A 27,863-nucleotide genomic window follows, 5' to 3' on the forward strand; every position below is an offset into this window, starting at 1 on the left:
GTCGAAATTCAACGTACGTGTGGCTCGCTTAGATGTGTGCAATACCTGAGTTTTTGTTCACCACAGGTTCTTAGTGCACACTGCCTAATGGATGACCTTGATCTCCAATACGTGTGCCATCTGAGATCTGATCTGGGAACTAGTCCCTGTGCGGGAGCAGTCACGCGGGCCTTCAATTCTATCAAAGCGATGGTTTTTAAGAATTGGACACGGTCAGACCCGATCCGGTTCAATACCACGAAATCACCCCCCCAAGTCCGGTGATTGGTCCGATTCAGTGATTACACAACCGAGTCGCTACTTGACTCAGGACTAAACGAGTGGGATCGAGTGGCCGAGCCTTTAAACTACGTAACGAGTTTTCCCATGGATGGGATGCGGATATCCACATCCTTCACCTATAGGATCGCACCAGACATGGACCACATGGAATAATCTCACCGTCCATCGTCCTTAGAATGGCACGGTAAGATAGTGCCCAATCCAAGATGGGCCCATTTTGAAAGAGAAAATGTGACAGCCTTATGCATTTTACACTCCCAGTAGCCAAAGCCTATGATAGGATGGTCCACCTGTGTTTTCGTGGCCCCGTGGGGCCTATCTATGGTTTGTGGACCACCTTCAATAAGATAAAACCCCTAGTGGACCACAATTCCCATTCAATGAACCCTACGTTTCTACTTCTCTTGAATATGAACAAATGACATTCTTAGTTTCATTGGTTACGCCAATCAGACCAGCGGTCCAATCAGTACGGTTAGCCCAATCAGACGGTCCAATCGTGGAAGGCATGTTGCATTGATTAGAAACATCGAAGGTTGCACTGGTGAATACAAAAAGCTCACGATGTTTGAAGCAGCATAAAGATCTTGAGAACCCGTCACAAATGGATGGTAGACTATCGCCTCTACACCGAACTATGGTGCATATAGTTCTTTTTTATACAGCTGATTGTCATATAATACTGGGTCATTTGGCAATGTATTCTGTAGCAAAAAAAAAAAAAAACACAAAACAAAACAAACACAAAAGAAATGGCGGGCCTACATGAAGTAAACACAATGAATTGAATTCAGAACCAACATCCAATTGAATCAAATCCTGCTACAAAAACGGGTGATGTATAACCAAGCACCGATTGATTGCTTTGGACCCTTCATCTGATGAGTGACCCTAGAATTTTATTTCTTCCTGCCTATCTTGTGGGGCCACGCACTGCCACAAGGAACAATAAGCTGGAATATCGGAGGCTGCAACCCCAAGTGCTGCGAGGTTGCGGCCATACTCCTGATAAAACAAATGGATAAAAACCACACATAAATAACACATTTTTATGAGGAAACAAGAAAGCAAAGCGAGCTTGCACTGAGTCCACTTATCCAGGGGCCAGGGCTAGCACTTGTCACCATGGCAAACGTGTTAGAAACCCAAACCACTCCTCAGGCAGGGCTCGCAGTGTAGATTTGGTGAGCAAAAAAAAAAAAACCAGGCCAGTCCACTCACCTAGTGGACAACATGTTTCCCAAATGCGGGCCGTTGGTCGATTTTACAACTATCCATTTCTTCTGTACATGTGGCCCACCCAATGAGCAGTGAAAAGATTGATTCTTTAGCGCATGGCATCTACCTATTGGGGCTCACCTGATGATCGACTTGGATCTCAAACAAGTGTGCCACATTTGCACCGACAAGCACACCAATGCGAGCCCAGTTAGCAGGTCCCAGACAAAATACACAGTGCTAAGCCAGCAATAGCCACATTTGGTTCTAGGAAGCAATCCGTACAGGTGTGATCCACAAAATTATCCAGCGGGTCAAAACATTCATCTTGGATGGGTGAAAGAATTTTAAGGTTGGGATTGTCTCATGCAAGCATTTGCTGCAGCATTGGTCATCCATGGCGATGAGCTCTTCAGGCCAGCATTACGCACAACAGATGGGGCCCACACGAAGGAAGATCCAACTCAGCCAAAGGTGGACCCCACTTGCAAATACTGCTTGATCAGAAGTAATATCCATAAAATTCAAATACTAATCAATTTCTATGGGTGGCAACAGCACAAACATGAAAAAAAAATGTCACCTATGATAGTAGAATGTACCTGAATATCGAGGAATAACTGCATGCATATTTTATCGGTGTCAGAGATGTTGTTGTCCGATGCATCCGAGCTCGCCCCTGCTCGTCTTTGTGCACCTTGGCGTATTCTCAGGAGAGAAGACTCTGTTTTCCTTGCCTGGTAAAAGAGTTAGAATCCATGTATTAGCGGTGCAATCAGATGTTGTAAAGAGAGAGGACCTCTGCTAAGTACTTGCTGTCCCATGTCAGGGGATCCAAAGGTTGCAAGTTCTAACATGGCACATGCGTGAGATCCAAGCAATGCAATCAGGCTGTCCCCATCATTAGGATGACCTTGGCCAGAAATCCAGAATCATCCTCAGGTGGGGCACATGCACATTGAATGTGGATCACTGATCAATTTCTTCTATCCATCCACTTATTTTGTGCATGTGTAGCCCACCCAGATGAGTCAGCTGGTCTGATTTTCAGGCCAGGCCACCACCTGATGAGTGACTTGGATATCTCACAGCGTATCAAATGTTGTATACTGAAGCTACGTGTCCCCTGAAATTCAGGGTGCCAGTCCTACTAGTTGAGTTCGCCTCGAAATGTGTAGGGTGCACAGGTATGACTTCGGGTACTAACCACATTAACAAGTTCCGCTGCCAGCTCATAATAACGGCCGGTAATCCTTTCTGTGGCACCATGGAGCAATTCATTTCTAACTTCGGCTGTCAAATATGCAGCCCGCTCTCCTTCCAGAAAAACCTGTACATGGTTTGAAAAAGATGATTTCAAGTTCGATTTGTAAACAGCTCAAAAACATACATAAACATGCAAAGCCAACAGTTCTATGAAAGTTAATACGATGAAACAGGCATACAAAATTGAATATACTAAGAAAATAGCACTGTCAAGGAGCCTAAAGACGTCTAACTAAATCCATAGTATCTCATATTAGAAGGGGTGTCAATGAGTCGGGTTTGGGCCAGGTACATGGATACTCATAACCATACCAATCAATAGTTACTGCAACAATACCAACCAGACCCATGTCAAGCCAAAATGAGCACCCATACTCATACCTATTTAGGGTGTTGGTGTGCCCATTAGAGTATCAGCTACCCATTTATGATTTGGATTTTATTTTAAAGACCCACTAGATGAGCAGCGTAGATTTATCACATGCATGCTACAATGTGTCCAGATAATTGTAGATACATGCCTCATGAAAACATGACCGTATGAATATAACTTGGACATGTACACCTGTCAATGCCGGATACATAGAACTGCCAGTGTCACTTTAGAAATATACTCCATCCACAATGCACCATACACGACAGACGTGCATCAGAACCATTTTTATGAGGTCTGACAACCATATCTCGCCAGTCCACTCATAATTGGAATGGATTTTACCTACTTAAAAATGCACATAGTAATCCGTGGTGAATACATACAGCTGCATAAACTACATCCACAATACATGTGGTGGTGTGGGCGGTGAACACTTGTGGTGTAATACATGTATGCATGTGATATATAAATAAATGCATTCAGGTGGGGTCCGGTTATGAGTTCAAGCGTACCCACATCCGGCCCAATTTATTTATTTTTTGGATTTTCCACAAGATTATTTGCAAGATTTTTCATCAAGATGGTGAAAAAATGCTGAGTTTACATCAAAAATTAGAACACCCCAGGAGTTCAATTGATCCAGAAAACCAAAAAAGGAAAAGGAAAAGAAAAAAGGAAATCTGAAACAAAGGGCAGCTTTTATTGATCACAATGTTTTAGATGGTGGTAACTCATCCTTCTTGTGGATTTCATCTAAATCAATCCAGACCATCCAAATTGTGGGGCCCAATGTGAAGCATTGCCTGAAAATTACACCAATTGAACTATCTAGACCACCCAATTGGTGGTTATGAAATAGAAATAAATTGGTCAGTGGTCCAAACAGGAGAGAATGTCCAATCAGTGTGATTTTTGGGCTATGCTCCATCCACAATGAAGCCTTAGTTTCAACAGTCTGGATTGCTGTACATATTGGCATATTTATCACCATCATTTAGATGTATGTGGCAAAATCACATTGTCTATACCAGCAAGAAAATGCTGGGTATGGAATTATTTTGCTACAATCTACATCATATGATTTATTGGGTACCAGACCATGATTTATTGAGTGGGAAAAAGAGGCAGTGACGGTAATGTACCTGCAGTTAGAAAGAATACCAAATCCAGCATACTTGTCAAGAGATGGACATTTTGCCAAAATCTCAAAATGCTAGAGTATGGTATCTTAGAATGCTAATTTTCAAGAAATCAAAAAAATAAAGAGAGATTATTATTTAAAAAATAAAAAATAAAAAAAACCTCGAATGCTAAAGTGGAGGTTTGCACGAACGCCAGAATGGGGAAGCTAAAAGATTAGCAAAACCAAGATACTGTTTGTAATGTGATTTTAGTGGAATAGTTATAGAGGAGAGCTTCAATTAAAATCAATGGTCATGAGAGTGATTTGTTTGCTCTATGCACAAGGATGGAGAGATTGTTGACGATGGTTCCCAACAAAATTAGAGATGGTGGATGCAGTGGAGACATACCCATGAAGGGTGGAGATTGGTTTGGGTTGAAGGGCCTGAGAAGGGGATGTGGAAGACCTAGAAGGACGTGGATCAAGTGTCATTGTATCCAAAAGGTTATGTAACAGCCGTTACGTAAGGGTAAGGGTGTGCACCACTTCGTGTCATGGAACCGTAATGGTCATTACATAAATTTTTTAAAAAAAATGGCCAATAATGGCCGTTACGGCCCCATAACAGTCTATTACAGCCCCATAACAGTGTTATGGGGCTGTTAAAGGTTTTTTTTCCTCTTTTTTTTTTTTTTTTTTTTATGAAAAGGCTGTAATGGCTGTTACAGCCCGTATTGGCATGGTAATGACAGTGGCTACCATTATTGAATACCTTGATCAAGGTGGAGAAAAAGGATATGGAAGCTCGTCCACTTACCAAGGATAGCAACTTACCAATAATGGAAGAAATAGAACTCCTAAAGCTGACCCAAATAGTTGGGACAAGGATCTACAATGACGAATGATTATTAAGACACCTCAAAGAGCCCAAATATCAAGTATAGTCTCAGTTTCTTGATGAATACCATTGTATATTAATAATGAGATGATATTCCTTCTTTTCAAATATATCTTGGTAACTAGAAGATGAGTAGAATCATTATTCATCATAGGATATTACTAGGTAATGATATGGTATCATGTGTCATTTATTATATATTGTCTATGTTAATAGCATCTTTTTATCAGTGAACTATGTAACTCAGACATGGAAACATGTCAATTTCAAAATGGATATGGTGTCCTAGAGGATGTGTCGTTGAAAGTCAGATTCCAGGTCACATCCATATGATATTTAATAAAATAGAATCTTGTAATTATCTATATGTAGAAATGCATCCAAGATAGGGTTCAAGCCCCTAACTCAACGGTAGACAAGGCTTATTTCAACATTGAGGTCTCAGCTTCGAACGGAGCTTACCAATCTAAAAGAATAAACAAAGAAATGCATCCAAGATAAAAGATAATAGTAATTAAACATCAAAAGTTAGTATTTATATGAGCAGTATCCAGGTATGTTAGACACATGGATGCAGAAAAATCTTGATATGGCAACATTTCAAACCAAAGGAAAGAAAAGGTGCACCTGTTACATTGTTCATGAAAAAGGAGACCATTAAATAAACAACAAAACTATTCATTCGTAAAAATGGGCAGCAGTGCAGATCACATAAAGGAGAAATGAAACCATAGTTACCAGGTTTACAGTTCAGTTCAGATATGGTTTGCATCGGCAAAATCCATGGGATTCTCGATTAATCCAATTCACAGTTTAGCCTTCTGCAAGTCTTCTCAAGCACAGTTATAATGCGAACTTGGTCCCCAAAATGGGCAAACTAAGAGAGAGTTTAGGCAATTTGGATTCATGGTGGATAGTCTAAATTTCAAATTGACAAACCAATTCGCAGCACACAGGTGAGTCCAGCAAATTTTGGCAAACTTTGAACAGAACAGACCCAATTCAACTAAAGAATAAGGAAGAAGTGAAGAACTGATTTAGACTGATATTGTTGATTTGTCCTTTCAGCGCAGGACATACTACTGTATTGAAAAAGTGGCTTGATGGAGGGTCTGAAAGAAGGGAATAAACTTTACACTTGCAGAAATGAGGTATGGGAGAAGCAAATCTAAAAGATTTGTGAGTCATGATACTAGTCAGTGGATCTTCTTAAATAATAGAAATTTGAAGTTAATTAAATAGCATGCATATGTGCTCAAAAGTTCACAAACCCAAGAGGGTTGCTTGAAACATTCCAGAAAAGCAGATGGAGTTATACCATAAAAGCGGAACATAATTTAAAAATAATAATAACAAAGAATAATGTAAGTAAAAAAGCATGAGAACAGAAGGATGCAACCACACACCTTCAGTGGCCGCAGTACTCCTGACACGTAAGGTGAATGCCTCACAGGAAGCGGTTTATTAGTCATCCTGTAAGTTGCTGTTATTCCCTTCAACTGTCTCAAGTCCTACAAGATTTTTAATAGAAAGATTAAAAATATAATATGATAAAAATAAAAGAAAACATAGATTATTGGAAGACTTACAGACACCTATTTGTTGACATATAAGCAAGTGAACATGTTCTTTCGAGAAAATTCATGATTAATACAATCACAGTTAACCCCCCCCAACCCCCAAATAAAAAAAAAATAACGTACTCAGGAAGTTCTCCTTCAAAACTAAAAATTTGGAAATGGTGAATTCTCAGACTCCCAGTCTAAGCAAACCCTGTGTTTGTGTTAGTAAAATAAACTTGGCATCATCAGCAGCAGCTAAGCATTATCCCAACTAATTGGGATCAGCTACACAAACCCTATTCCACCATTCCACTCAATCAGAGTGCTTGAAATGTCAAGTTGTTGGGATTCGTGAGAAAAAGTTGTTTGACACCGACCACCAAACTAATGCAACCCCCTCCTTTATCCGAGCTTTGGACCAGCAATGGGAGCACAAAACTCCAACTGGTGGAATTCAGTAAAATAAACTGAAATGGAGTCAAATTTCATTAGTTTGACTGGAAAAGAAAAACACCAGATAAACTGCCATGTTGTTTATCCATACAAGTATCATGCTGGAAAACCAAAACTAGAGAGAGCTTCTCCTTGCGCATATTCTCAGGTCACAAAAAAAAAAAAAAGAGTCAAGCATGCTTGTTGTTGCATCAGGTGCTAAAGCATAGGATTTCTATTTATCGTCCAAATGTAGATCATATCTATTTCCAAGATTTCATGTGTAGATGCACTCAAAAGAGGAACCATATGTTCCAGATGTGCTGATGAACTCAGTCTGTACAAGTGGCCCCATGGTCTGGTTATCCAGACTGTTGATATGATGGCCCCAACTTAGGTCAGATGCCCAAAAAACATTGAAGCTGGAAAATCCTAGCCACCCAATGACAGAAGGATTGGGATCTCCCACCAGATGTTCCCCTAAAAAAAAAAAAACATTTTGATAAGAAACGCCCAAAAAAACTTAGAGGCTGGAAAACCCTAGCCACTCAATGACTGAAGGATTGCGATCTCCAAATCTGGGAGATTTTTGCCCCCAAAGAAAAAAGGGGGGCCCATCAACAGTCTGAATCACCAAACCACGGACCCCACTCGTACAAACCAGGTATATTAGGATTTAGGACATACTACCAATCCTCAACGGGAACTATCAGTTGGCGCTAAGAACATTCAAAAGGAAGATTGAATTCTATGAAAAGAATTATTTCCATCATTACTGGTGATCTTATATGTTTTATGCAAGATGTTCAGATTATGAAAGAGTCCTTTCTGATATCAATGTCCAGCCCTAAAGTCAATAACATTAGAGAAGGACATGAAAGGTTTCCCACTTTTCACAAGGATGCTTAGTAGTTGCAACTAAAGAAGCTCAAGGGTTATAAACTATAAAGTTATCAAGCAAAAAACACTGTAGAAGGTACCACCAACTGCAGGTATAACATCCCGACCATTACTTACCCGACAAACCCATGCAGGCTTCCCGGCTCAAATTAGTCCACTTACCTCAACAGACTTCTCCACAAGTGCCTCAATCATCGTATCAATTATGATGGGTGCCAAATCCAACAGTGATTTTCCAGCCTGCATAATACTTATCTTTACTAAATCACGTACTTCAGTAGAGCAAGAAGCAAGAAGCTGAAGAACATGTCCAAGGAAGTCGCCACGAAGCTCAGTAACCACACAACTTATGTCATGCATTACCTGCAAATCAAAATAAATAAATAAATAATGCAATAAACATGCAGCTTTTGAACATCACAGGTTCCAGACAGAAACATCAATAAGAGCAGAACTTGGTTGACATATCGGTATAGTTCAATGTCATGCATGTGAAATAACCATATTAATGTTGATATACATCAATATCTCAGTCTTTATGAGTTCAGCCTAAGCATCGAAGGAATATTGTAAATGATGCCCATGATAGAAAAATGCAATCATAGAGCAGATTACATGGTTTTGGATATACCACAAGGAGATTCTTATGCAAAAAATAATGTTTCGACTAAATATATCCTTTCTGTTCATCCATTCAACCAATCAAAACAAGCACATGTTTTTAAGAATAACAAACAAGTGCAAGAAATGACAATTTTCACCATAACAGTACAACTTGGAAGAATTTTCAAAGGGGGCACCCTACCAGGATGTTGAGTCAAAGAAAAAAAATCAAATCATGCCTGGCGAGTTGGAGTATTGTTGTTAAGGGATTTAAAAGTGCATCGATAGCGGTTCTCTTGAGAAGTGGGTGTGGAAACAATCAAGGACTTGAAATCTCCTAAAAATTCCAAGCACTCTTAGGCCGCCATCCCTTAATTGGTCCAAGCTGAATGTAGTTGCTCGTTGGGTAATCAGACAATTCAGGCATTGGCAGTGTTGTTCCCAGTTCTGAAGCAGTGTGGTGTGAACTCCCTTCAAGTCTCTCTGAGACTTAGGGGAGCCAGTTATCATCGATATTCAATGAAACTGCGCAATTTCAATGCACATTACAACAGACATTGGTACCGGCATGTGTTGGTGCCTTTTAGTCCTCCTGGAGTAACACCCCTTCCTTTTCGTGGTGTGGTTAGGGTACTTGAGGGCACAGCTATTACCTGCAACCACTTAGGAATGATTCAGCATTTTCGGGTCTAGTCATGCAATACAAGAATGATATGATTATGTTGGTCTCCTTTGGCCCTGTTGCATTGGGGATTCAAATAGGATTGAAGTTTGAGGCCTTAAGGGAATTTCTTTCGTGCAGGAATTTTTTTGCGCAATCTCAATATTGAAGGGGATTCAAACGGTGAAACCTGTCAAAACATGCTTAAATTGAATGAGATCATCACAACAGTTACTGTTGGATGTACTGTATTCTCTATTGTTCCCGAAGATGCTAATTCTTTAGTGGATGCACTTGCTAAAGAAGGTGTCTTTATGCCCTCCCCTGTAATTACAGAGACTTTTCATTGTGTTAATGGATAGCTGATTTTTCTTCTCTTTCTGTGAATAAAATTTCATTCCCGTCAATCCCCAACAAATTATTCACCATAACAGTTCAACCTCACCGAGATACACACTCAAACTAATGCTCTCACACACATACAAAAACCAATAAGACCCTCCAAGACAAAGTTGTCATCATCATCATCATCATCATTATCATCTACGCCTAATCCCAACTACTAGGGTTAGGCTCCTTCGAGACAAGATCCAGTATCAAATCATCATCATCATCTAAGGCTTAACCCAACAAAAATCCTGTTCCACTATTCCATTCCATCAAGGAACATATCTTCAATTAAACCGTAAGTCATCAAGTCTTTTACTACTACCTCCCCAGGCGTCCTTTTGGGCCTTCTCCTTGCCCTTACAAAGCCATCAACTTGAACTCACTCACTCCAAACCAACATAGTTCTTGGTCGCCACACATGGCCAAACCATGAAAGGTCTACATTCCCTCATTCATTACCTATTGGTGCTTCTCCTAAGTTCCCACGGATGCATTGATTTCTAATTCTATCATTCCTTGTCTAGCCACTCATCCAGATAGCACCCTCATTTCAGCTACGTTCATCCTATGAACATGTAGTTCTTTTAACTGCCTAACATTTTGTCCATAAAGCATGGCCAGTCAAATAGCTATCCAATAAATTTCCCCTCCGGTTTGATCTGTGCATAGTGATCACATAAAACTCCATAGGTGCGTCTCCACTTCTTCCACCTGGCTTGAATTCTATGAGTGACGCCCTTCTCCATCTCTTCTCTCATGAATTATCAACCCAAGATATTGAAAATGGTCGTGTTGGAGTACTTCTCAGCAATCTTAACTAATTCCTCTTTACTCTCCTATTGTTACTAAAATTGCATTTCATGTACTATGTTTTAGTCCTAATTTTAGAAGCTTCAGATTCTAAAGCACCCTTCCTTAGTTCCAGCTGTCTTACTTGCAAACAAAGTTCATGCAGGGGCATTTTTACACCAGGCTCGAGTGGGGTGGCGTGTGGGACGCTGAAGCACACTCGGGGTGGGCAGCCTGTGTGAGGCGGGTGGCTAGTGTGAGGCGAGACCCATGTGAGTGGGCCCATGTGAAGTGGGGCCCATAAGGGGGGTTCAGCTAAGGACCTTAGCCATGGGATGTGGGGCCTAGGCTATGAGATAAAGAAATTGATTCACCACGCTCTATCAGTTCGGGCTTTTAGAGAAAGTGGTTGGTTATCCTGAGTTAAAAACTCTAAACCAGAAGAGATGCAAGAATCTTCCTTTCTGACATGGTCAAAGATGGATGCTACCATCCAATCTTTAGACAGAGTTAACAGGGCGATCTGATCTACTCATTACCTGGAAAACAGCATGTGCACTTTTGCCCAACGGAATTAATCACTACCCATAAGGCCTAGTATCTCCAACCCTGAAAGAAAGATATGTATGGTAACTTGATAATTCTGCTAGCATCTCTTCTTCTGGCTTTTTTCACTACCATAAACCCTCTCTTCAGCTGAATAACAGTCTCTGTGACACATTCTACAGAACTAATCTTTCCAGGACAATTTGACTCAATTTTTTGTGGACCACCCCATGAAACGTAAATCACCAACCCGCTACCTTTTCGTCCCAAATCACAAAATCCAGATTGTGGGTCATTTGTAGATAGCATTGATGTTTTGGGTAACAAGTATATATGCATTATTGCAGTTTGAGGAGCATTTTGGTAATGACAATTTCTCATGCATGCAATGCCAAGGCAGTGACATATGAAAATATGACTCAGGAAGGTTATTTTACAGGACACATCTATACAGTACCATGCATTGCCACATGAATGTAGTTCAGGACCACACCCAACAGGACCCACAGTAGATGGAACAACCCAAAACTCACACCAATCAGATGATCCTGACCATCTGATTGGTGTGGAAATGATCAGTTTGAAGAAAAGGCAATGGTCCACATTCAACAGAAGTAGCCTGGATGTTTTGAATGGTTAGAATTCTCAACTCCGTAGTCTGCAGTGAAGCCCACCTGGGGGGTAGGGAAGAAGACAATTTTCCGCAGTGTCTGCCTATATTATTCAATAATTCTTCTTGGAAGAGATGGCTTGCAAAGGCTAACTCATATATTGGCTGTAATTCTCCTCAAACCGACAACAACAACCAAAAAGATATTGTGAAGACTTTTCAGTTGCCTGCAAAATTTTATGGCGAGTTACTTTTTACAAATGCAAAATTTACTGGCCATATCAGTTTGCCTCTGCAAGAAAGTGACCAGCTGAACAACTAATACAAGTTCCATAACTAAAAATAGATGCTGCACCCATACCCACATCCATTACAGAGCATAAATTTAGGCACTGATAGATTATAATGCACATTTCCTACAGTTTTGAAAATAGTCAGAGAATGCATTCACTCGGGGAACCCAGTCTAGATTTGTTACATACAAAAATAAAATCATCTGGGGTTGCAGCTATAGCCCATTCAGAGCCAGGGTGCGGTCCCACGCTTCCTGCTTTGCGAGCAGACAATCCAAAAGACAGCCAAGTTGAGTACCTATTACACAATAAAGAGAATGTATTAAGAGATGATGTATTAATTGTGTAATCTGATATATATATATATATATATATATATATAGCAATGCAAACTACTGTCAAATGCATGCTGACCTTGAGAGAAGCTGCAGAGACAAGCGAAGGAACTTGTCCGAGCAAGAAAAAACGAGTACATCCTCCTTCCAGCATGCTCTCAAGCATTCTAGAAGTGTGGCACTTTGCTTTAGTGTTAGTTCTTGAGGGCTTCCTTCACTCAGATGTGAAGTGTGAACTGGGGTAATAGTAGCCACCACAAGTGCAGAATTGAGAGCTCCAGCAATTTCCTGAAATCTGATGAAATGCACTAATATTAGTAGCCCAAACAACACATCTTTTAAAAAAAAAAAAAAACGCCTCACTCTATTAGAGCAGTGGCTGCTGTGAATTGCATCAAATACCTCAGCGAGAAATAAACCCCAATGTTCCATTGTTTCATGAAATCAACATAAACAGCCTCTGATCGAAATTTAGCAACAGTGGATCTGGATGTGCAGTAGCCTGGCATGGCGATTGGAAGTTACAATCAAAATGAATGACATAGAAGCAGATTCAGAAATTACTCATAAATTTATGTTAAGAGAAATCTATTACTCTCTCTAATTTACTATAAGGTCTCATACCCAATAAATGTAACCTTTTATGAAATTCAAAACATAATGGACTAATACATATCATAAAGTGCGACCAACTTTGGTCCAACAAATAAACTAGTGTTACCTTCAAGATAAGCCAAAAACCCCAGACTCGCTTTGTAGTTTTTAAGGAACTGTGCTGGTTTGCCTGGAGACAGTGCCCCTGCCTTGCCCTTCTGAATAGCTAAAAGGACTTCTTTAAGTATTGAATTGGCCAGGAAATCAAAAACATGCAAACCTGAATTTGCTGAACATCATAACAGGAAAACAATTAAGATCTTGCAAGAACTATACACTACCTGCTTAAGTTTAATGAAACAAATGGTCAACTGATAATAGTTATAATAATATGCCATTTAAATGTGTGTCCACCTATGCCTGAGGCACAAACTCCAATAAAATATTGAAAATGTCGTACAAAAATACCATACCTGAGGAAGAAATTTCCAGCAAAAATTTGCATTCCTTCTCAGTGGATTGCATGATTTGTCGGTAATCCTCCTCGAGCTCATCCGAGGAAGCTCCACCAACCGGCTGTGAAGAGCCATAGGGAATAATTTTCTGAATCATTGGGGACACTATGGTCGTACGAAAAATTTCTTCTGCACCTGCAGTGTTGTCAATAGCAGCATATGCACGTAAACAGTTGCAAATTGCATTTGCATCTCGATGTTCTAGGCCGGCTACAAAACAATGTCCCAAGCTGCCATCCAACAAAAGGCTGGCACTCTGAATTCGAGTCTCCATGTTCTCAATGAAGGGAAGGTTCTGTACTGCGATAATATACAAAAAATATCAGAATACAAAGCATATATTTTCACAAACTCATCTTAAGTTGCTGATTTTAGAGTGTTAGAAATGAAGGCAGAAAAGCTCATAGGTGCATTTTGAACAAAAAATTATCAAACCCGGAAAAGACGAAATGTCTATTGGACCCAAAAATATCAAAGAAAATAACTCCAACAAATGGCATCTGGCAACAACATGGTGTGACTATGAAATATACTGATTAGTCAAATGTTGTGACCTTTTTATGAAAGAATGGGTGTATGACACCTCCATAATTCCATATAGTTCCGTTCTCCACATTATTAATTGTTCATGATTGCAAAAAGTAATGGGACAAAACCAAAAAACCAATTTAGTTTCAATTCCAGTGCAAGAAGATAATAGGTGGTCATAAATTTCCAGCTACTAATAACTTTCGCCGATTGTATTCCGTTTTATCTGTCCAAATTTCATTTGTTATTTCTTAATGGTAACAATAAAATTTTATTAGCACTCAAAAAATGGAAAAAAGATGAGTGGCTGGGGGGATGATGATGAATCATCATGCTTCACCCAAGGTTATGGCCTATGGGGACATGCGATACACCATATTCCATTTCCGACATATCTTCCAATTTACAACCCTTGAAGTGGGTATTCCCCAAAGCCCGACAAAACACTTCCCCTTTAACCCTTAGGAAGACCACATCAACACTCTCCAATCTATAATTGAGGAACCTATTATTTCTCTCCAAATAGACCACAGACCAGATATCAAGGACAAACATAATAAGATTCTCTTTCCTTTACCTAAAATTCCCCCATTTCCGAACTTTAATGATGCCCTCAATTGATCCTAGCATCACCAACTGTAATCGGAAGATGCTCAAGAACATCCACCAAAGGTTACAAGCAAACTCACAGTTAATGAATAGGTGCTCACTGATTCCATATCCTTAAGGCATAGGGCGGAAATGTCCATAATAATCATGTTCCACCTTGTGATAATCTTGTTCCACCTTGCGATAATCATGTTCTTTTTCTGGTTGTGTCTGAGGCTTCGAGTAGAATGCTGAGCAAAGGGCAGTTGGTGGGTCTTCTTTGTTCTTCTTTTTGTTTTGAGTGATAATTTTAGAAGGAAAAAAAAAAAAAGGCGAAGCTAGAAGTGGTTGATGCCAATGCCCATTCTATAACGTCCGATTTCACTTTCTTAAAGACTTCCACAACTTGGCTCGACCGGTTTCTGAAGCATCTATTATTCCTTTCCAACCATACGAACCATAACCTCCATACTTTTTGCCCCACTTACAAATTCATAACATCAAGCCACATACCAAAAAACAAAAAAAAACTGCCCGATAGAAGTTGTCGAAGCCCATCTAACTCCAAAGAGATCGAAGAACCTTTGCTACAACTGAGCCGCAAAGTCGCAATGAATGAAAAGTTGATCCACTAATTCCCCATATTGATAACACAACACAAACATTCAGAAGAATCATATTTATTTTCCCGAGATTATCGACTGTAAGAACCTTGCTGCTACCTACTAGCCAAGCAAACGTCGCCACCTTTGAGGGTGCTTCGTAGCGCCATACATGAGCAGTCGGCTTTAATCCACTGTGGTTAGCACCTCCCTTCAATAACTTATAAAAGGATTTGACAGAAAATTTACCGGAACTATCTTTCAGCCACACCATCGAATCTGATTATATGGGCACTGGCCTCAACTTTCCAAAAAGGGATAACAATCTTACTAGTTCCTTGGCCTCCTAATCATCTAAATTCCTCCTGCATGGCGGAGCCCATATTACCTCATCACCTTGAAAGGAGAAGCACCTTGCCACTACAATCCCCTCCTCCGATGCCAACCTAGTTAACCTTGGGAAAACATCCTCCGATTTTTTATCCCCACCCAAATGTTGTCCCAAAACTTGATCTTCAACCCATTACCTAAAGAAAATCCAACACCTTCCTACACCTTGGGCCTAATCCGAGTAGTTGCTTTCCACACCGAGGAAGCTCTATATAACAATGAAGAACGAGTCCACCATCCCCCATCATCACAGCCATACTTCCTACTGCTACCTCCCTCCAAAAGGAATCCTCTTCCGCCCCAAACCTCCAAGCCCATTTACCTATCAATGCATCATTTATACTCTCCAACCTTCTCAGCCCCGCACCCCCTTATTCCCATGACTTACAAACTTCCTCCCACTTCATTAAATGGAACTTATGCGAGTCTTCTGTTCCCTTCCACAAGAAATCTCTCCTAATTTTCTCCAACCTCTCCACAATCGATTTTGGACATCTAAATAAAGACCTATAATAAACCGGGAGGTTAGACAATGTCGTCTTGATGAGTGCAATCCTCCCTCCTAATGACAAAGATCTATTCTACCATTGTGACAACTTTTTTACAAACCGCTCGATCACCTTATCACAAACTCGCTTAGGAGGCTTTCCTATACACAAAGGAAGCCCAAGGTAGGTGGATGGGAACGATCCAGCCTTGCACCAGTAGTTCACTCTTTGAAAGATTTATTCTCAGCCCTGAAACTACTTCGAAACCTATCAAAATCAATCGCAAATTCTCCACTAAATCTTCATCAACCTTACAAAGCAATAGTGTATCGTCCGCATATTGAAGATGCGACAACTAAAAATTGAATTTTTCAATAGCAAAACCCCTCACTAGCTTTTCCTCCCCCTCTGTCAATCATTCTGCTCAAAACTTCCATTACAACCACTAAGAGATAAGAGGACAAGGGATTTCCTTGCCTCAAACCTCTGGAGGAAGAGAAGAAGCCGTTTGGCGACACATTTACCAACACCGAAAACATCACCGACACTACACGTGCATGGATCCACGCCCGCCATTTCTCCCCACAACCCAAACGACGTAACATGTAGTCCAGGAAGTCTCAATCAACGTGATCGTACGCCTTTTTGATGTCCAACTTACAAGCCACCCATTTTTCTTTCCTCCTATGGCATGCATCTATGCTTTCATGTGCCACCTGCTTAATGGGACTTCGATATGACACCCCCAATTGCTTCTTTGAATCTGGATGCCAAAATCTTCGATAAAATTTCGTACGGCCCACCCAAAAGACTTATGGGCCTATAATCTGATAATTTTCGCTCCCTCGTTTTTCGGAATCAATGCAATAAACGTAACACCTAACTCCAAATATAACTTACATGTATATGCAAGAAAGAACTCATTAACAAAATTGGAAATCCATCCAGACCGGGCACTTTTTCACTTCCTAATTCATAAATCGCCTTTTCATAATTTCTTCTTCCAAAAAGACCTCTAAATTTCCAGCCGCCTCCATTGGCATCGCATCAAATTGTAGATTATCTAACTTCAATCAGATCAATTCCTCCCTTTGCAATAATTTCTTATAGAAATTTACTATTTCTGCGCAAACATTGGCCTTCCCTTCGAATAGTTTCCCTTCAACCACTACTGACTTTATTTTATCAACTCTGGCTCTCGCACTAGCCATATTATGGAAGAACTTAGTATTTTTGTCGCCCTCTTCAAGCAAAATGGCCCTTAACCGTTGCCTCCATTTTATCTCGTCCTCTCTCAACCTAACATAATACTTTGCTGAGTGAACCTCCCTCCATGCTCATTCTTCCTCTGTCAACTCACCATTTTCTTCTTTTAGTCTACTTCCGGAATTGTATTTAGGATGACCAAGGATTCCTCTTCCCGACACCTGAGAACTTTTTTCCACACATTGATCTTACTCTTTAGAAGCTTCAACTTTTGAAATAAGTTAAAGCTAGCTCCTCCCCGATCTGAGAAGGACATCCACCATTCTTTAAAATAAGGTAATGATCGGATATCAATCTCGGCAATCCCCTTTGAAGCAGCAAAAGGTACTTGTCCAGCAGCTCGGGCGATGGAAGAAATTTGTCTAACTTAGATTGAATAGGTTGAGACTGCCCATTTGACCACGTAAACTTAACCACTCCCATCGGTAAGTCAATCAATTAATTTTTTGAGATCCAGTCCGAAAAGTCATGCATATTTGATTGATTCTTCCCCCATTTGACTTTTCGAAAAAAAAATAAAAATTATTTGGACCATAAACCACCGCCAATGACCATTTATAGGTAGTAAAGATATCTGTAAGCAGAAAAGACAGAAAACTGACCCTTAAAACAATCCTCCATACTCCAAATCTGAGAGTTCCAAACTACTAAAATCCCCCCCGATGGCCCTTCTGCATCAATCAATTCCCAGGCCTTAGGTTTTCCTCCCTATAGTGAGTCCACCATCTGTCTCTCAATCCCTTGCAATCAGGAAGTACAGCCTCTCTCTTTCGCAGTTTTAACTTCACTTGCCTTAGCTTAGACACCCAGCAGGGATTGTGAGGTCCATACTATTTCCCCATCTGAACAACCACTCTCTGGTTTTCTCATTCTTGTAGGGACCAATACAAGCATACTAGTATTGTACAATTAAAAATTAACATCCAATGGGGTTCAGATGTTAGAGGGTCTTACACAATGACTGCCTCAGAAAATAAGTTGTGTATAAAATTCAAAAGATATTATTTATTTAGTCTACAGTTGCAAGGTATTTGCACACAAGACGTATTGCAAATCTACAACATGCACCACATGAATCAAAACTAAAGTTTTCACTTGGGAGAGCGAAGACCTGCGCATGGGCAATGTAAAACTTTAGCCGGTTCATCTCACTAGCAATTCTCTCCAAAAGAATGCTTTGAGTCTCTCTGAGGTTTGTTCCATTCTCAACATGTTGTGATGAAATGCCATTGCTTAAGGAACCCTTCTCTAAAGGGGCTACATCTGTACTTGACCAATCAGCAGGCATACCAGGTAACTCCTTAATAAGTTTCTCAACCTGCACAGAGATAAACCAGTAACTGGCAGTCAAAAACAAGCACAAAAATAGATCAATGAAATATCACATAAGCATGTCACCAAGCATTGTCACATGAGCCAAATCTACAGTGATATAGAAAATTATAGGAAAAAAGTGCCTGCCAGGTCACAATTGAAAAAAAAAATGATAATAGTGGTAGCAGTAGTAGCAGCAATAATAATAAATTATGCTAAGCCATTAAGGCATACAAGTATTGAAAGATAAACCATCCAACATGGTTCATGTAAACCATATCTTAAGTTCATAAATAATAAATAAATAAAAGATCAAATCCGTGATCTGATGCAGGACATGGAAAATTAAATATGATATGCAAGATTGCAGGCTTAGATCACACCAATTCAGAAACAATCACACAACTTCCACATCCCACAGGAAAATCCAAACATTCAATTAAAGGGGAATCTATGCTGGTCCAAGCCGACACAGGCTAGGACTGGACCAATAAAATTATAAACCAAACAATGTCAAAGGGAAATAAAATCACCTACTCATGCATAAAAATCAGTCCCTAATCCAAGGGATTCCCTAATTTCAATTCAAGGAACCCTAAGGTGATAAAAAGGGGCAAATCAATTAGGGATCATGTAATATAGGGTTAGGATTCATGAAAAAAACGGCTATGAGAGGATAAAAGAAGATAAAAACCTGAACCAAAAGATGATCCCGCGTGTGGACAGCAACAATGGTCCAGATGGACGTGTGTGTGATCCCGGCCGCACGTGTGTGGGGCCCACTATTCAGAAAAAGGCCACCTTGGCCCTGGTCGGCCAGGGATGGACTCCAAAACCTCCAAATTTCAGCTCGATCCGATGTACGGTTTGTGCGTGGTGCTCCGCCGAAGTTTCAGCTCGCTCGCGGGCCGAAATCTAAAAACCTGCTTCAATGAAGAAATCTGATGCAACAAAAGGACAAATTTGAAGTACGGATGGTGGGAGAAGATGGAAAAAAAGATGATGGAAGATGGGGGTGAATTGGGATCGATGTGGCTTCGCACCACGGTAGTTAGCCCTTCGAAAAGGAAGGGCTTCACACCCACTTTTGAATTCTTCCACAACTCACGAAGAGAGCAGAAAAATAAAGCAGAAATTTTTTTATTAACTTCAATGAATGAAAAGAACTACAAGGGGTGCCTATTTATAGGGAGAAATCCTATACTCAAAAACTCGCACCATGTGCGACACCTATTACTTGGCGATGAAGTAAACTAAAATAAAAACCAAACAAGAAAATCTAAAGCGTTCACGATGTTCTAAATAATAACAATAAGCAAAACTTAAAATATAAAACCAATCCGACGAGTGGGCCACGATCATGAGATCTCATGGTGGGCTTTTCTTGACTATCGGGCCACTTTTCTGAACCAAAACTTGTCTTCTAGCTAGGAGGCCCTCCCTGGACGTCGTCATCGAGCCAGATCGATGGTGGGGTCCTCCTTCTGCGTATGTACGTGCGTAGGGGTGGTGGTGTGCGGGCGTGCGTGTGCACGATGTCCTCATCATGATCTGGTTGTAATAGGGAATCCTCAGATGCTTCTTGGAAGCCTGTTACCCCTTTTTATAGCTGGATGATTCCTCATCATCTCAAACCCTTTGTTTGGCATTGTAGGCCTCTTGGCCCATTCTTTTAAATAAATCATTTGCTACTAAAAAATAAAAATAAAAATCAAATCCATGAACTTAAAACATAATGTGAAGATAGTGGATTCAGTTGAAGCTTACCCAACAAAGTAAAGCCTACTTAAATCTATGGGATGTGGCATTGAGATTACAGTTCGAATGATCTACGATGACATAAGGTTTTGCACGTAGGTGGTACTTCACTTACCTGTCCTCCTTTTGCATCTCGCCTGCGAGCATCCAAGGTTATGGATCCGCAGACTTAAAGATTGAATATTTCAACTTGAAAAACTCGATTTGGATGGCGCCATGGACTTAACAATTGAATTTTTTTTTTCTAACATTGACAATATTATTAATGAAAGACTGAAGCCTGGATTTACAAGAAACAAAACAGAAGATTTACAGCTCAAGCCAAAAAACTGGAAATTGTACAATAATGTTTGATGCAACCACCCACTCCATTACATGGGATTTAACCCTGCCAAACATCTCCATAGCCTGCCCCTTTCGGTTTCTAAAACATCACCCATTCCTTTCAAACCATAGCGCCCATATCCCTGCTAATATGCTTAACCACCAAATTTTCTTTCCAATTTTCCCCATACCCCCACCATGCCATATCAAAAGGAAAGTTTCAATGGAATCTGGCAACACCCATACTACTCCGAACAGCTTGAAGAAGTTATGCCACATGGATTTTGCAAACGGACAATGTAAGAAGAGATGGTTTACTGATTCTTCATCTTCGAAGCATAGCAAACATACATTCGGAAGGATCATGTTTCTTCTATGAAGATTGTCTATTGTAAGCACCTTTTTCCTTCCCACTAGCCAAGTGAGCGCCGCAACTTTCGGAGGGGCACCATAATGCCAAACGAATGCAGTCGAACAAACTCCAACACTACCATCATCCCCACTTATCATCATATAAAAAGATTTCATTGAAAACTTACCGGACTTATCTTTTAGCCGCTTCATTAAGTCAAATTCTGAAATTACTGGTACTACCTTTGGTAATAACTCAATCAAACCTATAAATTCTTCGATCTCTTCCTCTTCTAGATTCCTTCTAGACTATGGAGCCCACGCAACTTCCTCACCTTGAATGGAGAAACAACTAGCCACCCTCAAATCTGGCCCAAGTGAGATCCTCACTAAACGTGGAAAAATTCTGCTTAATTTTTTACCCCGCCCATATATCTTCCCAAAATCTAATATTCTTACCATCACCCAAGAAAAAACCAACCCCTTCCCAAGTCGTTGTTTTATTGACACCACAGATTTCCATAAATTTGACGATCAATACAACGATGATGACTTAGTCCACCACCCCCTTTCCTCCACCTGATATTCCCTACCTATCACCTCCCTCCATTAGGACCCCACTTCTACCCCGAACCTCCAAACCCATCTCCCTAAAAGAGCTATATTCATATCCTCCAACATCCTAAACCCAACCTCCCCTTGATCCCAAGGCTTGCATACCTCCTCCCACTTTATGAGATGAAATTTGTGTTTATCTTTCACTCCCTTCCATAAAAAGTCCTGCCTTAATTTCTCCAATTTATTCAATACTAACTCTGGGCACTTGAACAATAACATATAATAAACAGGTAGGTTAGACATAGTCAACTTAATCAAGGTTATTCTCCTGCCCAAAGATAAGTATCGAGTTCTCCAATGAGACGACCTCCTCTCAAACCTTTCAACCACTTTGTGCCATAAATGTTTCGCCGGTCTACTAAGACATAAAAGGAGACCAAAATACAAAGTAGGAAAGGAACCCTCCCTACATCCAAATAACTTAGTATAATCCCCTACCTCCTCCTTGGAGGTACCCACCCCCAAAATTTCACTCTTACTAATATTAACCTTATGCCCCAAGACTGCCTCAAAACAAACTATAATCAATCATAAGTTTCTCACCTTTATATCATCTGCCTCAGAAAAAAGCAATGTATCATCCACATACTGCAAGTAATCTATAAATATGAGTAATCCACCCCAAAACCTTTCACCAAGCCCACCTCTACTCCTCTATTAATCACCCCTACTCAAAGCCTCCATTATAACCACAAATAAATACGATGAGAGGAGGTCCCCTTGTCTCAACCCCCTAGAAGCTGAGAAGAAGCCATTCAAAGATCCATTAACTGAGACTGAAAATTTTGCCGAGCTCACGCAATTCTAAATCCGAGATCACCATCCCACAACCTATTCTACCCAACATGTGGTCTAGGAAATCCCAGTCCACCTGATCATATGCTTTTTCATATCTAGCTTACACTTAATACCTTTCAAGCCTTTCCTATTACAAGAATATATACATTCATTCGCCACCAAAAGAAATGTCCATGATCTACCTTCCTTCCACAAAAGCCCCTTGTAAAGCAACACCACATGAAATCTGGAAGCAAGCATTTAAACCAAAATCTTATCTGGACCACCCAATAAACTAATAGGTTCAAAATCTTTGAGACACTCGACACCTTATTTTTTAGAAATTACTACAATAAATGTAAACCCTTGCTCAAACCTTTTTTTAGAAATTACTACAATAAATGGAGCACCTAGCTCAGACGCAACATATCCTTTCTCATAAAATTCATTAATGAGAGCCAGCATATCCTTCCTTACAATCTCCCAAAACTTTTGGTAAAACGTAATCGGAAATCCATCCAGCCCAAGGGCTTTATCGCCACCCAATTATGACGCCACTTTCTTGATTTCTTCCTCTGAAAATGCCTTCTCCGGCGAATTCGCCTCTTTTAAAGATATGGAGACAAAACTAAGATTCTCAAGAAGCGACCTCTTCCATTCTTCTTTCGACAAAAGATTCCTATAGAAATTCGCTATTGAAGAACATACCTTTGTCTTAGCCTCGATCCTTACCCCGACCACCATTAGTTACTTAATGTAAGTGCATGTGCACACTTTCATCTCCTCCTGCAATGTATTATATGCTCTATTCCAATAAAACATTGTGTTAGGGCATGTTGGAACACACAACATTTCCCCAAACTCCCTTCTTTCCTCTTCTTCTCTCTCACTCTTCTCCTCTTTTCTCCACACTATAATCATCAAATCATCTTCTACTGGATTTGGTCCAGATAATCAATAAAGATAATCTGAATGGTTGGATTCTTCAAATCTTGATCGATCAACTTGCGTGCCATTTGTTTGCATCAATTCCACCACACTTTGGGGAAGAAAAAAAACTCATCCTCGAGTTTAAATTGACGATCATAATCCCCGACAAAGATTCTCATTTGTAGCACATCTTCGGCTTTGATAGCAGTTGATGGTGGAGACTTACATGACTGATGGCCAGCTTGTGCATAATATGGCATTGAAATACATACCATCTTTTCTTTCACTTCTTCGTGGTTCTCCAGGTTATAGACGTCGATTATGGCCCCTTCGTCATGGTCAGCTTTCGATCTATGGTCCTTGATTGACACTAAGATGGCACTACTATGATCATGACACTATCGATCTCTTTAACCATCAAATCATCCATACTTTTTAATCCTTCAATCTCCTCCATTGTGTCATTCAATGGTTGATCATCCATTTTCATTGGCACTTTCTTTAATCGAGTTGTTTTTTTTTTTTTTAAGGTGCCGAGATTGTATTAAGAAAGAAGAAGGGATACAGAGGGGACAGAAGAGAGTCTCTCGAGGAAGGAGACGCAAGAGAAAAAAGAAAAAAATACAGCCGCCGCTAAACCCCTGGGAAAAGATCACTGTCCTTCAAGATTTCATCATTACAAGCCCATTCGATTAATAGTCGCTTAGCCTTAGACAAAACAACCTCTAAAGAATTGGAAGAGTCCTTGAAACATCTACCGTTGCGTTCTTCCCAGACTAACCACCAGATCGCGAGAACGGCCATCCTCCAAATTCTAGTCTTCACCTTTCCAATATAGACCCCATGCCAAGCAAGAAGGAGGTGGTTCACCTTACTGGGGGCGCACCAGCTGATATTAAATTGAGAGAAGAAATCGGTCCAAATTGAGGATATGAAGGTGCAATGAAGCAGCAAGTGGTCAACTGATTCTTCCTCTCGCATGCAGCATAAACAGATATTGGTGAGAATCATTCTCCGTTTCCTCAAGTTATCTACTGTGAGGATCTTTTTTTTACAACTAACCAGCCGAAGATAGTGTATTTGGGAGGGGCAGAATATTTCCAGCTATAATGAGCCTGCTGGGTAGCAGTGTCTCTCGGTTTGTTTTGGATCTGATTGTAAAGAGATCTGACAGAGAACCTGCTGGACTTTTCCGGTCTCCAAAAAATGCTATCAGATACGGACTGGACAGGAGAAGCGGCATAGATGCACTGTAGCAAATCCATGAACTCACTTATTTCCCAGTCATGGAGGTTTCGTCTGCAAACAATGTTCCACATTAGTTTCCCTTCGGATAGGGAGGCAGTTAGCCACCGTGATATCTTTGATGGGAGCTAATAGGAAGATGTTTGGATATCTTTAATCGAGTTGTTGACCCATTAATAGATGTATCATGGATCTATGGTTCCATTGAATAAGCCAACAGTGGATTCCTCTTGAAGCGCCACACTTGCTTCAAACATGTCGTTCTTGGGAACTCCAAAGACAATGAATTGAAGTCCATAGTGCTTTTCTTGTTCAATCAAGGACTTGAAGTAAGCTCTTATTGCCTCCATAAATTCTTTGAATTCGTTTGCAATATCTTTCTTGAACGGTCTATTCTTCTTCTTAAGTTCCCACGTATTCTCCTCCCACATCTCTTGAACATCTTAGCCGTTAATGACATTTCCATGCAATAAGATGCTTTTGAATAAACAACACGCGATTGCTATCGTTCATAACATCAGGAGGGGTGTTGAAAGGAATAACCATAAGGCACATAAGAGAGGGTATGACTTAGGATAATATGAAGGATGATTTTGATCATCAAAGTAACTCAAATAAGAATAACGTGATGAATATGGAAAGGCATGGAGGTTGAATAGGGATAACTGTACGAAGCATATGAACATCTTCCTATCCATGACATGTTTAAGAAAAAGAACATGAAAAAAATATAGGCTAAACTGTAGGCTTGAGTTTTAGATCTATGGGTTTGAGATCGGTTTTGGGGAAGGAAAAAAAAGATGGGTAGGGGGGTTGGAACGGGATTAGGATTTGGTAGGGTTGGAAATGGGTATAGTCATGTTTGATTGTGCTTTGATTATATATATATATATATATACACACATATACATATATATATATATATATATATATATGTATATATATAGGGAATGGAAAAAGATTTCATGAAGGAAGGGAAAAGGGAACAGGAAAAGGAAAAGAAAATGAAAGATGAGGATTGATTGAGGAAGAGAGGAAAGATGAAAGGGAAGAATTAAGATGAGGAAATTACCTTCTTTCAATTTCCCAAGAGTATAACTTGCTTTGATACCAATTTAATGCAACTAGATCAAGACCGTGAACAAGCTCAACAGTCCTCTAGTCCTGTACTAGAGATCGCTTTCCCCTTCAACAATTACCATATAGAAACAAGAGAATTTGCTCAAAGAGAATATCATTCAACCATATCTTATTCTATAGGCCTAAGCCTTATTTATAATCGGTGCTTACAATCTTCAACAAAGTATGTGGAATCAAAAAATAGGATTATTAGCTAGCCAATATCTCCAAAAAAGGAAAAATAATTATTGTATTTCCTAATATAGAGATATGAAAGAAAAATAATTAGAGATGGGCGAAAAATAAAAAGCAGGCCTTTTCCTTGCACGCATGTGGAGTGTGCACGTGTGGGGTATGGGGCGATTGCATCCATTTCAGACCACGGATCTGGTCCAGATAATCGATCAAGATAATCTGATGGGTTGGATTCTTCAAATCTTGATCAATCAACTTGCATGGCCATTTGGTTACATCAGGGTCCCACCAAAAGAACAGCCAAGTTGACGATCAGGCATCCTCATTGGCACCAGGTTGTACCACCCTTCTCAATGACAGGTTCGTACTCCATGGACTACCATTTCGTGTAGTCCACTCAGATCCAAATCGACCAAATGAGAGACTACGTGTGGAAGATCACAGACGAAGCAAAAGGAGAAATCACCTCCGCGTGATTTCACATTTTCTCCAAAATTCAACTCAACATTCAAAGCTGTTTTCATTCCGATCAGAAATCCATACCAATGGGCCTCACCGGATGGGCCATCAAGAGACCACTTCAGAGTCGGGCCCGCCGATATGCAGCTCCAGTATTGGATGAAAAACCAAACACCCATATGGACCCAAGCGTTGCAAGATAAGAAAAACCTCAATTATAGGTATACAGCTGGAGATCGATCAGCCACCCACCTTGGACACAACATGGAATGTGTCGAGCAACAGCTCGAGGATCTCCCTCGCTGCTGACGCTTCCTTGCGCTGCCGGAGCCCGTTCTGGATGGCGGCGAGTGACGACTCGACATTGCCCCTGAACTGGGCGATCTTGTCCCGTAGATCAGAAAGGGGGGAGCGCATCCGGACCACAGCGCCATCGATGTCGATGAGCTTGGTGCTGAGGCTGACGAAATCAGCGTAGTCGCGGTTGATGAGATCAACGAGTTCGTGATTGAGGGAGGAGAGGTGGGCCCATAGGTGAGCGCGGAGGGTGTCGAAGGGAACGAAAGAGCGGAGATCGGAGATGTATGATTCGGGGTCGAAAGATGGGTGTAGAAATGCAGATTTGTTGAACCATAGAGGAGAAGAATCGATCGGGTCGTTGAAGAAGTCTGTTGGAGAGCGTGGCGGAGGAGATACTTGGACCAGATCTGCCATTTTTGGGGGATGAAATGTTCTTTTTCTTTTCTTTTTCTGTGTTTGGTGTTGGGTTTTGCTGTTGAGGCGACTCAAGTGCGAGGGAGGAAATGGGAAGAAATGGTGAGAAGTGAGAGCAGTTCCACGGACAGGTTAGCAATTCGCCGGTGGGAGCGAGGTATGGTCGCTGGGACCCGGATCCGGGGCTAACTGAAGTGCCCGATCCGATTTTGGAGAACGCGACTTCACTGGATCGCCGGTTCCACCACTGTCTGCCCACCTTGATTTATTGTTCATCACATCCACGCTGTCCATCCGTTTTAAAAAATTATTTTAGGGTATGATCCTAAAAATGAAGCAGATCCATGTCTAAGGTGGACCGCACCATAGGAAACAGTGACAAAAATATTAAGCTGATATTTGTTTGCCTCTGGATTTAGCTCTTTGTAACCTTATCAATAAGTTTGAAGGAAAATAAAACATTTTTTTATCTATAGTAAGTTTTTAATGCTGGGTATTCAATCACCATACCCACCTAAAATTTTTATCCACTTCATTTTTTGGATCATGCATTAAAATAACCCATTAAAACAAATGCTAAAATGTGCTAATAAAACAAATGGACAGCATAGATGTAAGCCGCATACACTACAGTGGACCCCACAGTCAGGGATCCACCGACTTCGGATCTCCCAAGCCACGTCCATTTTAGCTAGGCTCTCTCAAATATATACCACTACCGGGTCCATCTAATGCGACGCGGATCAATATTTTGAACCAGTTATGATGACAACCTGAAGTCTTCTTTTGATCGAGTTCTAATGA

General features: G+C 40.5%; 1 protein-coding gene across 1 annotated transcript; it reads right to left on the reverse strand.

Annotated features, from left to right (window-relative positions):
- Positions 1-899: 899 nt before the first annotated feature.
- Positions 900-27,208, reverse strand: LOC131246862 (conserved oligomeric Golgi complex subunit 2). Its single transcript, XM_058247310.1, has 12 exons — positions 26,598-27,208; positions 18,367-18,573; positions 13,352-13,688; positions 13,006-13,167; positions 12,687-12,786; positions 12,364-12,579; positions 12,139-12,247; positions 8,220-8,420; positions 6,570-6,674; positions 2,708-2,830; positions 2,103-2,237; positions 900-1,287 (listed from the first exon to the last, which is right to left on the reverse strand). The coding sequence occupies exons 1-12, from the start codon at positions 27,057-27,059 to the stop codon at positions 1,174-1,176; spliced, it is 2,271 nt and encodes a 756-aa protein (XP_058103293.1). The 5' UTR covers positions 27,060-27,208; the 3' UTR covers positions 900-1,173.
- Between the last annotated feature and the right edge of the window lie 655 nt (positions 27,209-27,863).

The sequence above is a fragment of the Magnolia sinica genome, chromosome 5 (genome assembly GCF_029962835.1).
Source record: "Magnolia sinica isolate HGM2019 chromosome 5, MsV1, whole genome shotgun sequence".
NCBI classification, from domain to species: Eukaryota; Viridiplantae; Streptophyta; class Magnoliopsida; order Magnoliales; family Magnoliaceae; genus Magnolia; species Magnolia sinica.